The 17,403-nt window shown below is 44.7% G+C and overlaps 1 protein-coding gene across 19 annotated transcripts in view; it reads left to right on the plus strand.

Moving 5' to 3' along the window:
- Positions 1 to 17,403, plus strand: part of Dst (dystonin) — a 393,820-nt gene that overhangs the window by 55,016 nt on the left and 321,401 nt on the right. For all 19 annotated transcript variants that reach the window (XM_017596770.3, XM_017596775.3, XM_017596773.3 and 16 more), the window contains exon 3: positions 1,192 to 1,392. In XM_017596770.3, the coding sequence (XP_017452259.1) occupies positions 1,192 to 1,392 (201 nt within the window). The remainder of the gene's footprint in view (positions 1 to 1,191; positions 1,393 to 17,403) is intronic.

Raw genomic sequence — 17,403 nt, forward strand, 5'->3', positions numbered from 1 at the left:
AAGAGAGAAAGATCACGTGGGACCGCTTTTATCAAGTACCTGCTTTTTTCGAGATGGGCTGCTCTGCATTTTACCTGTGACCTTTGTTTAGAGGCTAAAAGTCTTATGAGGAGAGTGTGAACATTTCGAGGGCTAGGGAATTGAAGTCAGGAATGTTTAATAAGTCGTGTGGCTTTATCAACTGGTCAGCATCTGACACAGGCGCATCCATTGCTCCCAAGTTCACATCCTTGATTGTCCCTTTGTATGAGGTAATGACGCTCTGCATCTGTACGGACCCTCTGAAGAGATTCTGCTCTCAGAAGGGCAGAGGGGCACTTTACCAATCATGTCTGTTGATGTAGTAAATTAAGGACAAAAACAGAAGTAATTTTTAGGGAGTCAAGATTTTATTTGGCTTACAATTCCAGGCCACAGTCCAGTGTTATAAGAATGTCACGATACAGGGTTGGGGATTTAGCTCAGTGGTAGAGCGCTTGCCTAGCAAGCACAAGGCCTTGGGTTTGGTCCCCAGCTCCGAAAAAAAGAAAAGAAAAAAGAAAAAAAAAAAGAATGTCATGATACTAACCTGAACAGTCAAGTTATACCCACAGTCAGGAGCAGAGGGAGAAGGAATGCATACATGGTTACCTGTGCCCCATATCTTTCCTTTTCTATAGACTCCAGGATCCAGACATAGGGAATGATGCTGCCCACAATGGGCAGATCTTCCCACCTCGATTAATATAGTCAAGGCAGTTACTCATATACATGCCTACAAGCCTGATCTAGAAAGTTCCTCATTGAGTCTTGCTTGCTTCCCAGGTGACTTTTAGATTGTGCCCTTGGCATTTCAAACTAATCATCCACATGGTCTCGTGTTCTCTGTCCCACCCTGTCCTCCATGGACATTGTCAACTAGGTGTATTATTCATCACTCATCAGAACAATACGGAAGTAGAACAGGGTCCCCTTCTCCTTTTCATTCCTCCATCAACTTACTAGATCTCAAGGTCATTTTCTAACTTAGAAGTGCCCTGAGCCCTGTGGAAAGTTTTTACACGCATGTTGAACCTCTTGGATTCACTTTGGGAATGTAAAGGATTTCACTGACTAGGGGGACTTGGGGAAGTACTCAGTTTAACTAACTCCAGAAAACATTTATACAGGTTCAGTGGGAATCTGAATTCCTGTGTGTGTTTCCTGCCACAGGGATTCCGAGCGAGCCCCCGACACATCAGGAGGCGAGTTGCAGCGGCTGCAGCTGCCCGGCTGGAAGAAGTGAAGCCTGTGGTGGAAGTTCACCATCAGAGTGAGCAAGAGTCATCAGGGAGGAAGCGGAGGATCAAGAAAATTAGCCGGGTGCAGCCGGAATTCTATCACTCTGTTCAAGGTGCTTCAACCAGAAGGCCTGTAAGTAGAGAGCTGCCTTTTGTAAGAGTGTTGAATAACAGATGGTGAAATCATTCTCTTAAATAAGTTTGGATCAAATAATTGGGCTGTCCTGTTGTTACCCCCACAAAGCGACTGTGAGTTCACATAAAGGAAGGGTTGTGCTTTCCAAGAAGGTGTTGGGTAGGTCCTTGCCAGAGGCAGGAGCAGGCCAGTGTCAGACAGAACTGATCTAAACCCTAGGGAATTCCTGGTGCCCTTGAAGCTATGGTCTAGAATGAGGCTGAGGGGCTCTAGAGTTGACATGCTGGCAGGCTGAGGTGAGCTAATTCATCATAGCAACAGGAGAGGGAAAGCACTGAAGAGGGGCTGGAACTGGAATCTATGCTGGTAGCTGATCCCCTTCTTGGAGCCTCTAGGCCTGGGACTCAGCTCAGGGTAGCTCTAGAAGAGCCTAATTATGCCCTTTCAACTGTAGGAAGGCAGAAGGCTCTATCTCCCTAACTATGGTGGTTTGAACGAGAATGGCCCCCCATAGGCTCATGTATTTGAATGCTCGCTCTTCCCCCTAAACAGTTAAGTGGAACTGTTTGGGAAGGACAGGGAGGTGCTGCCTTGTTGGAGGAGATGTCTCCCTCAGTATGGACTAAGAGGTTTCAAAAGCCTAAGCCATTCCCAATCAGCCCCCCTCTCTAGTGGCTGTAGTCTGAAGATGTGAGCTCGAGGCTTCCTCTTCAGAGTCATGGTCACCTGCCTGCTGCTGCGCTCCCTGCGACAGTCATACACTCTAAGCCTTGGGAATTGTGAGCTCCAGATTAGATGTTTTCTTTTACAAGTTGTCCTGGCCATGACATCTTCGTTGCTGCAGTATAGAAGTAACTGAGACACGAGCCCCGTGTCCCGTATGTCTGTTCACAGCACACCTCTCCCGGGGCCATTGGAGCTCAGCTGGGAGACAGTCCTTTCATTTCCTGAGCACCTTATTCTGAGTGCTCTGGTGTCCTTGTCTTGGTGGCTTCTGGCCACATGGATTTTCTAACCAACACGGTGATGATTCAGGATTTGGGAAATGCCGTCTGAAAGCTTTGGAAACAGTATTTCTGAACTGCGGTGATGTCGTATTGTTTTTGAGTTAGAAGGTCTACTCACATGGTTTATCCTCATGCTATGCACAGCCTGCATTACCGTTTCCTGTGCCAGCAGCCTCAGGGGACTGTTGAGCTTTGACTTGATAATACCTCTGCAAACACTGAACATGGGAGCAGGTCACTGGGTGGCAGGTCACATGTGGAAGTGTGTTTAGTGACTTGGCCAGCAGGAGGGTCCTGTTTCTAATGAATCGTTTGCAACAGAACTGCTTAGTGATAAGGACCTGTGATCCAGGTTCATAACATAGACAGGAAGTGCTAGGTAGGGGATGATGTGTTCAGGGAGAGGAGAAGGGATATAGAGAACTGTTTGGATTTACGTAATTTATGTGGGGTTTTGCTTAAGACAAATAGGTACAAAAGAAACCCCAAGAAGCTGACTGGGGCTGAAACAGTTGCACACAAGCACTTACTGTGCTTCACAGAGGAAAGGCTGGGTGAAGGTGAGGGCCCTAGGAAGATTAAACATACCCAGCGTGTGCAGCCACACAGGCTGGGACAGGCCAGTGACTACTGCAGTAATCTAGGTCTCAGGCGCCAGCCCTTCCTAGCGGAAGGGAATCTGAGGATGGTGTGCATTCTTTGGAGCAGGGGATGCACACTCCCTCATCTAATTGCCTCTCCACTGAGTCTTCTGGGAGGCCGGAAACTGTCAGTCAGCAGTGAGGAGACTCTTGCCTCCTTGTGTCATACAATTTCCGTGCAAACGTTTGACATAGTCCAGCCGCTGCTGACGTTATGTTGCCTGTAGACTGATTGGCTTTTGTCCTCTGATGGACTTCCCTATCTGCAGTCACCAGTACCTGCCATAACCAGTCCGTTCCACGCAGGCCCAGACCTGTTTTTTTTCTCACTTTTGCTTGGACAAAGTCAGTGCTGCCACACATTGCTGCAAGAAAAACTCTTGTGGCTTGGAGATGGGAGAATGACATCAACCCTAGCAGCTCAGGATTATTTGAATGTCCTTCTGCGAGCCACTCTAGGCGTTTTTAGTCACAGTTTTTGTTTTGTTTTGTTTTGTTTTTGGTTCTTTTTTTCGGAGCTGGGGACCGAACCCAGGGCCTTGTGCTTCCTAGGTAAGCGCTCTACCACTGAGCTAAATTCCCAGCCCTTGGTCACAGTTTTAATAAGACTTGCAAATAAGAAAGGCTAGCAGATGAGGCCGGAGAGATGGCTCAGTGATTAAGAGTACTGACTGCTCTTCCAGAGGTCCTGAGTTCAAATCCCAGCAACCACATGGAGGCTCACAACCATCTGTAATGGGATCTGATGCCCTCTTCTGGTGTGTCTGAAATAGTGTACTCCCATACATTAAATAAACAAATCTTTAAAAAGAAAGAAAAAAAGGCCGGCAGAGTAACTGCAGGGAAGAATCAGAGACTGTGACAGCGGCTGAGCCTGTTGTAACTCTGTGGTAACGTGCTCGCCCAACTTGTGAATGGCTGTGGGTTCGATCCTCTAGCATGGAGGGAGGAGGCAAGAAAAACCGTGATGACATGTCATGTGGGATGCGTTCAGGGCCTCAGGCTATAACATGCTCACTCACTCCGAATTCATAATTCATACTCCAGTATGCCTGTAAGTTGTGTAATGGGGAATCAGTAATAGAACTTGATCAATAATGCATACACTTCTTGTGCCACTCCTTGGGGAATTAGCTGAGTAGATAGACAAGCAGTCTATCCTACTTTTCTCTCAGTGAATGTGTCTTGAGATCGGCTGTCTATCTTACAGCCTGTCAGTGGCTTATCCAGAGATTGTGAACCACGTCAGAGCAGGGAAGACAGCTGCAGCTCCTCCCTTGGGCTTTAATACTTTGGACAGTACTAAACCCTTTTGCAGTTCTGAATCCTAGAGTCCTTAAATGCTGCATTAATCGCCTTTTCCCGCTTCTGCGAACGCCATATCCAATAGAAATGGGAGAGAAGGATGAATTTTGTTTCCGGGCGTCAGAAGGTTATTCTCTGTGACTGAGGTGCAGAGCAGCCCAGTCATTGATGGTAGGAGCGTGTTCACGAGGCTCAGACGGGAAGGAGTGCAGGCTGGAGGAGCCAGGGCAGGTAGCACCTTCAAAGACCAGTCCCCAGTGAGGTCTGACCTCTCCTAGCATCCCACTCCTTCACTTCACAGCCTTCAGACAGAGCCACAGACAAGGCACTGTGCTTTGGGAGTAGGAGACCATGGAGGTCTCTCCAGATTCAAACTTCAGCAGCTTTCATTGTTGTAGTGGGGAGACTTGTATCTCTCCGTATTTGCCTCCCAGTTCCTGGGCTGTGCTCCCTCCCTGTGTGCCTCTCTGTTTTGCTTCTCCTTTAATTATCCTCAGAGACCGGGGGCAGGTGCTCAGTTTGCAGAAGAGGAGTGTTGTACCTGGACGAAAGCAGGAATGACATTCCAACCCAGGTCCTCTGAACTTGAGAGTGTTGAAGAAAAATATGAGAAATATGTTTATGTTTCTAATCTACCCGCTGGATATTTTACCCACACCAAGTCTCGATGGTCCTAACTGTACAGATGGCAGATACAGTATAAATGAAACCTTTGGGTTTTAAGCAGCATGAATCAGCCTGGCGGTGGTGGCACATGCCTTTGATCACGGTGCCTTTAATCCCAGCACTAAGGTGGCAGAGGCAGGCAGATCTTTGTGCGTTCAAGGCAAACCTGGTCTACAGAGTGAGTTTGAGGGCAACTTGGTCTACAGAGTGAGTTCGGGAGAGCCAGGGCTACACAGAAAAACAAACAAACACAAGAAACAAAACAAAACAACCACAGACAACCCAACCACAACAAAAACCAACAGGAAACAGCAACAAAAGACCAAGAACAATTACATCTGTTAAAAACCTATATTTAAATGGTGGTGAAAGCGGTAAGTAGGCTCTAATCCTCATTTTTGTTGTGTGTATTATTGGCTTGCACTTTCTGTGTCAGGGAACTCAGGAAATAGGAACCTTTGCTCTAATGTCTGTTCACATGGATCTGTTCCTGTGTGACTGCTCTCAGGCATAGGGACGTAAAGGTTCTAGAATTATTAAAAGAAAATGTAGAACAGAAGCAATGTATCTATTTCTGTTCTATTTCACGGACTCCTTATCTTTTCAATGTTGCAGTAGGATTGCCTCCATTTCTGTGTGGCTTAGAACTAGACCCCTGCGCTTACTTAGCTGGGAATGTTCCTGCGTCATTGTCTAAGCGGTAGTCTGCCTCCCTCATCTTTGTCAGGAATAGCAGCCTGGAGCTCCTGGTTTCTGAGCTCCTATCACAGGCAAGAAGGTGGTTGATTGAGTGAAATTCTCGATTCAGAGGTTGGTTGATACAGAGAAGAAACAGGTTTAGGCTCAGGGGATGATTAAAAACTCAGAGTTTTGAATGTTGGGCTTGAAATGTCTATAAGATACCCTAAAGAATGCCTGTCATAGATGGATGAGTCAGGATTTGGGAACCGCTTGTACAAAGATGTTATCAAATCTGTGGCTCAGGAAGTGAACGTTTAGGTCACCTAGGAAGTGAAGGAAAAAGTGAAGCTGAACCTTGGGTCTCTCTGATGTGGGAGTTTAGAAGAGGCTTGTTTAACTGAAGTAAGCTTGGCCTAAAGCTGCCTCCAGGTACACTTCCAGTCTTCGGTAAAGGCTTCTCTGCACATGGTGAACTTTCACTTAGCTTACGTGTAAAGAAAGAAGCAGCAGCTTTCAGCCGGTCACAGCCGCTCTGAGCTCCAGGAAGTGACAGGCTGCCATCATTCCAGATCAGCTGCAAACAAGGTAATCGCTGATTTCCCCACCTCACTCCGCTCTCTGAATTCACTTTCTTTTTTCCTGCGATCTGAACCTGTGATAGAGGGAAACACCAGGAGTCATCTTTCCTCAGCTTCTTCCATTGTAGAATTGCAAATAATGCCTTACACAGTTCCATTTACTTTGCTCTGAACTGGGCGTGGCGGGTCATGCCTCTAATCCCAGCAATTGCAGCCGAGGCAGGGAGATCTCTCTGGGTTTGAGGCCGGCTCAGTCTACTTAGTTCCAGGGCAGCTAAGAGTTACATAGTGATACCTTGTCTCACTCCCGTTTCCTGCTCCCAGAAAAAGATGGTTTACTTTCTTCTTGTTACAGGAGTGTTAACCTGTTAACTCTCCCAGTGGAGATAGAAACGGCTTAAACAGAGGTGGGTGAGCGATTTTGACTTTGGTTTCAGGATATTGTGTTAGATCAAGAAGGGCCGTTCTGATAGAGAACAGAAAGCAGCAGGAGAGGAGTCCCCAGAAGCTTTTATCATTTTTTGCCCTCCTGTGTCCTCTGGGAAACCGGTTCCTTACCTCGCCTTTCCTTGGGGGCGTTTGGAACACTGCATAGTTTTAGTTTTATATAAATTAATGTTAGTAAGATTTTAGCACATCTTTGTCAGGATTGCCGACTAAGCACGAGGTCCTCAGATTCTATTATAAATGTGGCCGTGTGTCATCTCTCTCCTTTTCCTGCTTACCTACATGGATTTCCTTTTCCCATTTAAATAGACAGGGCCCAGCATCTTTATTTGCATGACCTCAGGACACTTCCTTCCCCTTCAGCAGAAGGCTTGACAGCCATACTTCAGCTAGTTAATCAGCAAATACAGGCTTCTTAAAAGAAATCGTCTGCTTCCTTGGCCGTTGTGTATTTCCAGGGAATGAATTTATTGAGTGAAGTAAAAATTCTTTTTGGTGTCCATCTAACGAGGACTTTCGGTTTTAAGTTTTATTTACTTCTGTTTGATTTGTATGAGTATTTTACTTGTGTGAATGCCTGCATGCAGAGGGCTTCGGATCATCTGGAGCTAGAGTTACAGATGTGAGCTGCCTTGTGAGTTCTGGGAACTGACCCCAGATCCTGCGTAAGAGCAGGAAGTGCGCTTAGCTGCCGAGCCTGCAAAGAACTTCGTTAAACAGTGCTCATTCCGTTTATCGAGTTTTCGTTACTCAATCCTAGGCTAGTGACTTTAGATTCTCAATGAATAGATGTTTCTAAAATATTTTATTAATCTGATTTTAGTATCAAAAGTCTGTAAGTACGCGGTGTGCCATACACATCATGCAAGACTAGTGAGTTCTACTTCACGAACAGTTCGTGAGAACACTTTTGTCAGCCTCCCAAACTGTTCATGCAACCAGAATGATCGAGATGAAGGGATCACTTAGAGACAGGAAGCATGGCTTGTAAGTCCTATTTCTTTCAAGATTTATTTATTTTATGTATGAGTGCTCTATCTGCATTTATATCTGTGTGCCAGAAGAGGGCATCAGACCCCATTATAGATGGTTTTGAGCCACCGTGTAGTTGCTGGGACTTGAACTCAGGACCTTTGGTGCTCTTAATTGCTGAGCCATCTCTCCAGTCCTATTTCTCTTGGACCGTTTTGAGTCTGGCAAGGCTTCTGGTCACTTATGTGCTTTCCTGTGTTTAGGGCCATCTATTTAGGGGACAAACCCAAACCCAAACCAAACCAAACCAAAGAAACAAAGAAACAAATAAAAAAAAGCCCTAAACATACATTCCTTAAGTGCTAAGCAAAAGAAACTCTAAGCATCCAGTCATTTACACTTCAGGTTTTGCAGGTAACTGTGAATCAAAGGGAAAAGAAAACAAACCCTTCAAAAACCCTCCTTCAAAACTGATCTGGTTCATTATTTTCCCTGTAAACAGAACAATCTGCAAATTTCTCTGGGAAGATGGCTCTCAAGCCCCTTGATTTTATGACTCTAATCACAGAGTCTCTTTCGTTCTTCGGTTAAAGGTTTAATAGACATCTTTACCTGAGATTTGATTATATCGGGTTCTTCTTAAAGATGAATTTAAGATCTTGTCTTGTATCGCAGTAGAGTAGATGAAGTTCGTCTCGCCCGTGTTACTCTTGGTTCTCAGGAATCAAAGGCTGTAGAGCTTGAGGGAATGAGGGCCTCTGATCTGTTGACTCCTGTTGACAGATTCTTCTCCCAGGGACACTGAGGTACAGAAGGCCCTGCTGTTAGAACTGTGTGGCATCTTTAATTCATAACCAGGAGTTTTCTTTTCTGGATTCATAGTTTTATCTCTCGACAGTTTTTTCCCTCACGTCTAATTCTTAACTGTTCAAATATTACCATTTCAGAGGACTGACTTATTTCAGCATTACCCACTTCTAGTTCTGGAGTGACACTCAGTTCAAGAAAATCCAAATATAGAGATTGAATATATCCAAACAGAGTTTAGCATGAGCCCTTGAAGGGCGGAGGTCAGTTCTGGAAATGACAATACTACTTCAGGAAAATTATTTTTTATTATTATTATTATTATTATTATTATTATTATTATTATTATTATTTGCAGCTCTTGGTAGTTAAGTAGCAATTGCTATTTTCAAAACCTATTCAGACTCATTATCTCGTTTAACCCGAGGTCACCCTGTGCTTTGAGTAGACTGAACATTCTTCACTGACTTCGTAACACTGAGTCTCATAGAGTAAGGAAATGGCAGACGATCATAAGACCAGATAGAGGCAGAGACATCCCTTGTCCTTGTGATCCGCTTTGGGGCTGAGAGGTTTGCGGGAGAGGATTACGGATGGTTAGGAGTAGAGGAATCAGTCATTCTTCCTGTGGCTGGTGACTGGGAAGTGCCTGCCTAGATATCTTTGAGAGCCTTCCCAACCTGTGTTGGCCACCCAGGGCTACTCTAGGATCAGCAAATCCAGGCTGGTGAATGCTGTCAAGTGTGAGCTTCAGCCCCCACACAGCAGCACACTCAAATATCAAATGGTAAAGGACACAGTCATCCCCGATGCCGAGGGCGGCACCGAGACTACCTTGGCAGCATTGATCCATCCATCCACTTTCTGCAGCTCTGAGGCATGGAGGTGGATGGGGATCAGGTACCTAAACTAATCTGATGTTAAAATTAAGTTTAAACCGTCCGTGCACTGTTGTTGGAAAAGTGAAATGGTACAGCAGCCATGGAACACTGAGGATTCTTAAAAAAGGAGAGAAGGAAAGAAAAAACTCACTTCTGGATTACCTCAATAAATTGAAAGGATATATAGAGAGATAGTGTGTGCTCATGTCTATTTATAGTAAGTAAAAGGTAATACAACTTATGTGTCCATTGATAGATTCATGGATGAATCCAATATGAAAATATTATATATATATATGCATGACATAGAATATTAGTCTTACAAAGTGCTGGTACTCTGAGACATGCTGCAGTATGGATGAACTCTGAGGCTATAGTGCTATGTTTCAAAAGACATGAGATGTATAGACGTAGTTGGAGTTGTTTAATGGGTAAGAGTCTCGTTTTGAAAGGTGGAAAGAGTTCTGGAGCTTGTTTGCCCAACAGTGGGAATATACTGCGCACTGCTGAATTGTATTCTTTTTTTTTTTTTTTTTTTTTTTTGGTATGGAATAGAGTTTATTCAGGGTGTGGAGACAGAGAGAGAGAGAGAGAGAGAGAGAGAGACAGACAGACAGACAGACAGACAGACAGACAGACAGACACAGACGGAGAGACACACAAAGAGAGACAGAGAGACAGAGAGAGAGAGAAAGAGAGAGACAGAGAGAGGCTGGCCATGAGCATGTGGAGAGAGAGGGGAGGGGAGTGGGGAGGGAGGGGGAGCGGGAGCAAGAGGGCAAGAGAGTCTGGATTATATTCATAAAAAGAAAAATTCTACAACTTAAAAATTTACATTTAAATCGGGCAACTATAGCAGAACATTTGTTGAGTAAGGATCCCAAAGAGTAAGACCATGATGGTACACACTTAATTTATCTTAAAACAAAACTGTTCTGAAGCACAGAAGGGCGTAGTGTGAAGAAGAAGTAATTCCAGGTAGCAAGTGCTGAGTCATAGACTCACTGCAATTGGAGGACATTTTCTTGTGGGTCTGGCGTGACCTGCACAGTATCAGATGGTGTCTTAGCAACCTGTCTATTGCTGAGATAGGATACCTTGGCCAGAGCTACTATTAGGAGAGTTTATTAGGTTTTCAGTTCCACAGGGTGGGTCCATGACAGTCATGCTGGAAAATAGGGCTGCAGGCAGGCTTGCCAGTGGAGCTGAGAGCTCACATCTTAATCCACAGGTACAAGGTGGAGAGAGCTAACTAGGAGTGGCGTGAGCTTTTTGAAACCTCAGATCCCACCCCCAGAACTAACATGGCCATTGCCTTCTAATCCTTCCTAAACAGTTCCACCAATTGGGTACTAAGTATTTACTACATGAATGAACCCATGGGAACCATTCTCATTCAAACCACCACATAGGAAAAGACATGGATGAAATAGTGGTTGGCTTGGCCTTATTGTTACAAACAAAAGAATCTAGTTACAGTAAACACTTATTTGAGGTTTGAAGGGGATATGGGTGTCATTTACGTATGAGTTAAAGCATTTATAGCATACACTATTGGTAAGACAATTAAATTCAAATATTAATTTAAAATGTATTATTTCATGATTATGTATTCTTATAGCAAAAAAAGGCTGAGAGATTTTATTAGAAAACAGGTAAGGAGATATTAGGAACGAGTCTTCAGGGGGAAGAAAATGTAGACACAAAATCAGAATTAAAAAAAATCCCAATAATTTTGATTGAATTGGATACCCCATGGATTTGTCTCAAAAATTTACATTTAAAATTTGTAAACAAAGAATAATCCACTAACATGCCCACATTGTGATATCCTATAAAATCTCTATGGGTATGTAGACATGTTTGTATGCATGTGTGTGTATGGGTGCATATACATGTACATGGGTGTCTGTACATGTATGTGTGTTGCTGTATGTATGTGTGTGCTCATGCAGTTGTATGCAGGTGTGCACATGTAACTGTGTGGGTATGTGCACATGGAGGTGTGTGTGTGTACGCGCATATGCATGTGGGTGTGTGTGTGCACATACATGTCTGTTGCTGTGTGCAAGTGTGTGCACATGCAGTTATGTCTCTGTGTGTGCATATGCTAGTGTGTGGGTGTGTGCACATGCATATGTGTTGCTGTGTGCCTGTGTGTACACATGCTCGTGTGTGTGTGCATGTGTGTGCACATGCAGTTGTGTGTGGGTATGCACATGCAGGTGTGTAAGTGTATGCACATGGAGGGGTGTGTGTGTGTGTGTGCATATGCATCTGTGTGGGTGTGTGCACACGCATGTGGGAGCTACAGGTTATGTAGAGTGTCTTCCTTGGTTGTTTCTTTACCTGTCCCCTCCTTAGCCAGGGTTCCCCACTGATCCTGTAGCTCCCTGATTCACTGATTCGTTACCCTGGCTAATGAGTCCCAGACATCTCTCTGTCTCCACTCCTCTCAGCACTGAGGTTACGGACCTTCATGTACCCCAGCTTTTATGTGCTACTGGGGGTTCAAACTCAGTTCCTCATCCTTGCGTATTAGGCACGTTATCAATCGAGCCAGACCTCTTTTTACTCCTTCAGAAAGGAAGCAAATCTTTTATAGTTTTAGTTCTATATAGGTCACTGTCCAAAAGCTCCCGGGGTTAAACTGGCTGCTGCTTCTTACGAATCAAGGCAGAGCCTCACTTCCTCCTTGCATGAGATTTAGAGTTAGTTGAACAAGTAACAAGTCTTATTTTGCTTTTGTTTCCAACTGAAATGGCAGGCACTGTCTGTTGGAGCCTGCTAGGCCCTCAGTGGCCGGTGGTTCAGTAGGGAACTTGCTGCTATGTCATTCTTGCTAAACAGTAGTTGAGAGCTGTCCCTAATATGTCCACTGCCATGTGTTTCTGACTGGATTTACAGTAGTAGGCATGAATCCCCCTCGTGGAGCAGGTCTTAAAGCCAGAGAGTGGTTCGTTACGTGATAGCAGTCATGCCAGTGTCACATTGGTGAGCCCATCTTGCCTGACAGGTTGGTGGTTATGGTTCAGTGCTGGGTAGCATTGCTGATTCTCGTTTTTGCCCAGCAGCCTACATGGCACCTTCTGACGTTACTAAAGCTAGCTAGGAGGGAAGAACCTTCCAGTTCTCTTCCAGCCTAATTTCTCTATTTCATATGGTATCTTGCAGTGCGGTCTAAGGTGAGCAGCCAAGAGGAATAACAAGAACCAGTACAGTTTGCGGTCCTCTAGGGCCTTCATGATCAACACCCATTCAAAGAATTGAAAGGGGCTGGAGAGATAGCCTAGTGGTTAGGTGTACTTGCTGCTTTGCCAAGGGCTCGGGTTTAATTCTCAGTGCCCACATGCTCTCTTGTAGCCTCCTCTGGTCCTGTGTGCACACGGTGCCCATAAAAACGCACAAGCAAAGCATCCATACACACAAAAATAAAACACATCCATGAAAAAGAATAAATAAAAGGCCTTTATGAAAGATCTTTCAGACACTGAAGACAGAAACAGAGGAAGACACTGGTAGATTGAAAGGTTTTTTTCCCATACTCATGGCTTCGAAGAAATACTATTATGTGAATTACCATCCCACCAAGGAATCTAAAATTTAATGCAATCCTAATAAAATTCCCAGGGTTCCCTCACAGACATAGAAAAAAAGAAATCTTAAAAAAAAAATCATGTGGAAATAGGAAAGGCCGAGAATGTCCAAAAACAACCCCAAACAGAAAGAAGACATAAGACTGTTCCTATCTCATTCAAACTGGTAGTTTCAATTACACAAAATCCAGGGACAGGAGCATTTGTTGTTTGTTACACTTGAGAAAATCATACTGCAGAACGTTCTAGGCCCAAACCCCTAGGCTCTATCAACCACATGAGGCATGCATTTGAAGTGTGGGATGCACCGAGGAGGACCCTCGAGGGAACAAGGGAAGCACAAGGCACTTATACATTTGAAATCATATGTTTTGCTAATCATAGTATTGAGGTTTGGGAGAGAAAAACACACGCCCCTCCTTCATGTTTTAGAGATATTTACTAAAGTATTTACTAATGAAACAACACCCTGAGATGGTCTATTTTTTCTAGATTTATTTATTCGTCTTATGGAAGTACACTGCATGCTATTATTGTCCTAAGACACACCAGAAGAGGGCATCAGATCCCATTACAGATGGCTGTGAGCCACCATGTGGTCGCTGGGAATTGAACTCAGGACCTCTGGAAGAGTAGCCAGTGCTCTTAACCGCTGAGCCACCTCTCCAGCCCGAGATGGCCTTTAAAACAGTTTGTATCTGCCTTCAAACAAAAATTTCCTGGTTTCTAGTGTCTTAAACCTTTCAATATGGAAAACCTCGGAGACTGTATGTGGTGGCTCACACGTGTGATCCCAGCATGAGGAGCTGAAGCAGGGGCATTTCTGAGAGTTGAAGCCTGGCCCGGTCTACAGAGTGGGCTGTCGCATGAACAAACCTCAAATTTGAGACTCTGATGCTGACTGTTTTATTTGGCTTTGACAGTTACTGGGGTTCACCCCAATCTACTCTTAATAACTGTTGGCCTGGCTACCTCCTCAACGGTGTTCCCCAGACACTTGCCCTTTCTCCTGGTCACTTGCCCTTTCTCCTGGTCACTTGCCCGTGGTCCATCTCCCCTCAGGGAAGCTTCCTCCTCCAATCAGGTCACTCCAAACCCACCTACCTCTAATCCCTCCCACAATCGGCTGTAGTCAATTTTATTTTTTAAACCAAGGAAAATCAAGGTATAAACGTGAAAGTCACCTTGAGGTCTAGAACTTAGCACTGTAACACACAGCAGCAGAACAAACCTCAGGCCAGTCCACGCTGCGTCAGAACATAAATGAAATGAGATACAGCCACACAAAGCACTTGACTGCCGTTGTTGAAGTTTATAGAGTGTGCTCTTTGTTCCACATTCATTTTCTCTTGCAGTAAGCCCGACTCTCTGAAGATCCCGTCCTGATTTCTGATTCCTTTGCTGTTTGTTTTGGTTTTTGGTCCACACCACTCCCCAACCCCTGACGCCAGAGTTTCTCTGTGTAGCTCTGTCTTGTAACTCCCTCTGTAGACCAGGCTGGTCTCCAATTTACAGTGATCCCTCTGCCCCTGCCATCAGAGGACTGGGATTAAAGGCGGTCCACCATTTCCTGGACTGAGGTCAGATTCTCACTAGGAGGCTTTTGGACAGCCAGAGGGGACTCTGTTCTCACTGGTCTCCTCTGGGATCCAAACATTTTCTTTTCTTCTAGCAAGGAACTCTTTGCTTATTTGACTTTTTTTCTTAGGGGGAAAAAAAAAATCTAAGCAACGTTTTGGCAAGCGGAATATAGAAATCTCTATAGTATTGAAAACTTAAATGCTGTAATTAAGCAAGTTACATAAGCAGGATATTTTCATTTTAATATCTAAAATTAATTCTCTAAAAAGAATTTTTATTCCTGGCACATTTACTAGTACGAAAATTAAAAAAAATATTATTAAAACAAACAAACTTGGGAGAAAGCTCTTGGCAGACGGCCTTGACGTGAGAAGGCAGATGGCACCTGTTTTTAACGTTTTTTTCCCTCGTAAGTACAGTTGCCGTTGTCGGATTTCCATCTTACTTTGTCTTTCTGGATTATGCTTCACTCTTCCCACAGAACTCATGAAAAGTTAATGACACCTAAAACGCAAGCTATTGAGTTTCCTCATCAATCAGAATCCATCTCCAACGTTGGCTTTGCATCCATTATGCGGCTGTCTTCTTCGGGAGGCCATTCCACAGTGTGGATGGCTTCCCTCCCTTTGGCCAGAGAATGAGTCACACATTTTTTTTAGCTCTACTTAAAGCATAATTAAAGTTCCAATGCTTTCCCGAGGATTTTTTAAAAATATTATTTAGCTTTATGAGAAATGGCATGGGTAGTTGAGTGTTTTTTTTTTTTTTTAATTTTATTTTTAATTTTTAGCTTTTTTTTTTTGCAGGTGAGTTTGCATCTCTGAAACAGAATAGTTGAGTGTGGTATTTAAGAAACCGTGAGCTGCTTGTAGGGCTTGAGTCGTGTCCGTCCCTGTCCCCCATCCCCCCCCCCCCCAGGGAGCTGGGGACCCAACCCAGGGCCTTGCGCTTCCTAGGCAAGCGCTCTACTACTGAGCTAAATCCCCAACCCCAGGGCATGAGTTTTTATAATGTTCACGCCATGCAGCCACATTCTCACTATGTCTATGTCCCTGGCTGACCAGGAACAACTCCTCCTCCTCCTCTTCTTCCTCCTCCTCCCCCCACCTCCTCCTCCTTTTCCTCGTCCCCTTTCTTGTTTGTTTTAATTTCTTTGTTTGTTTTGGTTTTGTTTCATTTTTTTCCCCAGGCAGGGAAGCCCTTCTCAGTGCAGCCTCGACTGTCCTGGAACAATGTAGTCCAGGCTTTCCTCGAACTCAGAGATCCCCTTGCCTCTGTCTCCAGAGGCAGAGTTGGAACCGTTGGGTCTGTGAGTGGGAAGTGAAGTGTGGAGATGAGTCAGCTGGATACCAGGCATTCTCCCACCGCTCTGGAAGTTAGTCAGTGCTGCTCACCGTCCTGGCGTGGTTTCACTTGCTCTATGGTTTCCTTAGGCGTGTGGAACTCTGAGTAGGGTAGTGTGTTGCCCTGATACGCTTTGCGTAAGCGCACCATTAACCGATGGGTCCCCGTATCTTCTGTGCCAATTGTAGGGACTTTAGCGAGTTGGAAGCATCACATGGCCGCCTTACACACACAGAAGATGGTTTTTCAAAGTAAGTTTTTCATCATTAGCTTTGCTTTTTGTCCCAACCTTCACCTTACAGGAGAAAGACTGCGTTATTTATAAACTTCAGCCCCAAGGACTTGTGGGGCTTTAATAAATATTTAATCGTGACTCTCTTATCTCACTTTCTGAACAGTTGCTGCTCGGCTTTAATGGAGTAAAGGAAAGTGGTAAGGTGAGACGCTAGAGTGAGGATGAGAGGAAAGGAAATTTAGAGGCTCAACCGTGGGGACAGAGCGCCAAGGTCAGATGTATTTTGTAGGCCCCAGATACCTTTCTTGGCGTCCTTCTGAATGTCGTGCAGTTGGCATGGCATTGGAAATTAAGTTGTGTTCACCTATGATACAGTGACTGTTTTATTCAACTGTTGGGCCCAGTGAGCTAAGCCAAACCTTTCAGCAAACATGAGCAAAGTGCTGGACAGGGTTAGCAGTGGCAGAGTGCGCATCCCAGAGCAGCACCGTCTGAAGTGATTGTGAAACAATCTCAGATCTCAAGAGCCGGGTGCTGGGACTGTGCTATCTGACTTGTCCCTGGCTTAACTTCCTCTGCTATAGGACTGTGACCGTAATGTCTCATGATGCAGTGTGGAGTGATGTACTGCACACTTTCTTAAGCCAGGAATTTTAACCCATCCATGAATCATCTATGGCGTTATAAAATCACAGAACACGGGTTTAAGCAAAAAGATGTAGGGAATATAATTTGGACTAAGAACTCTGAAGACTGCAGCCCACTTTACCTAGGATTATAAAGACAAATTTCTTCAGAAATAGGGCTGAAGATGGCTGAACTTGTGCATGAGATGTGAAGTGTCGGGGAACCGCTGGTTCCTGTATAATCCGTTGATCCGATATGGGGAATAGGGAGAAGTCAGTTTTATTCTTTCTCATCAGTTGTCCTATAACTCTCTCCGATCTCAGGGCAGGTTCCTTACTGTTCTTCTTAGATGTAGAAACCTTTAACAATGACTTTCAAGTTCTAAGACTTCCGCCTAGCGCTCTGTGTCGCTGTAGCTCCATATTCAGAAACAATGTTTCCCTTCCCCTGAGCCTTAGTGTAGAGCAAGCTCCTGTTTGCTGCTATGCAATGCAGGTGTTGCTTTTGACCAGTCTTTGTCAGGCTCAAGGAGAGAGGGCCTCGTTTTACACAGCTCATGTGGTGGCAATGGTGAGGACCTGACATTGACAGACTTACTAGAATGTCCGTCCTGTGGGAAGGTATCCTGGATTATGTTTTC

This window comes from Rattus norvegicus, chromosome 9 (assembly GCF_036323735.1).
Source record: "Rattus norvegicus strain BN/NHsdMcwi chromosome 9, GRCr8, whole genome shotgun sequence".
NCBI lineage: Eukaryota > Metazoa > Chordata > Mammalia > Rodentia > Muridae > Rattus > Rattus norvegicus.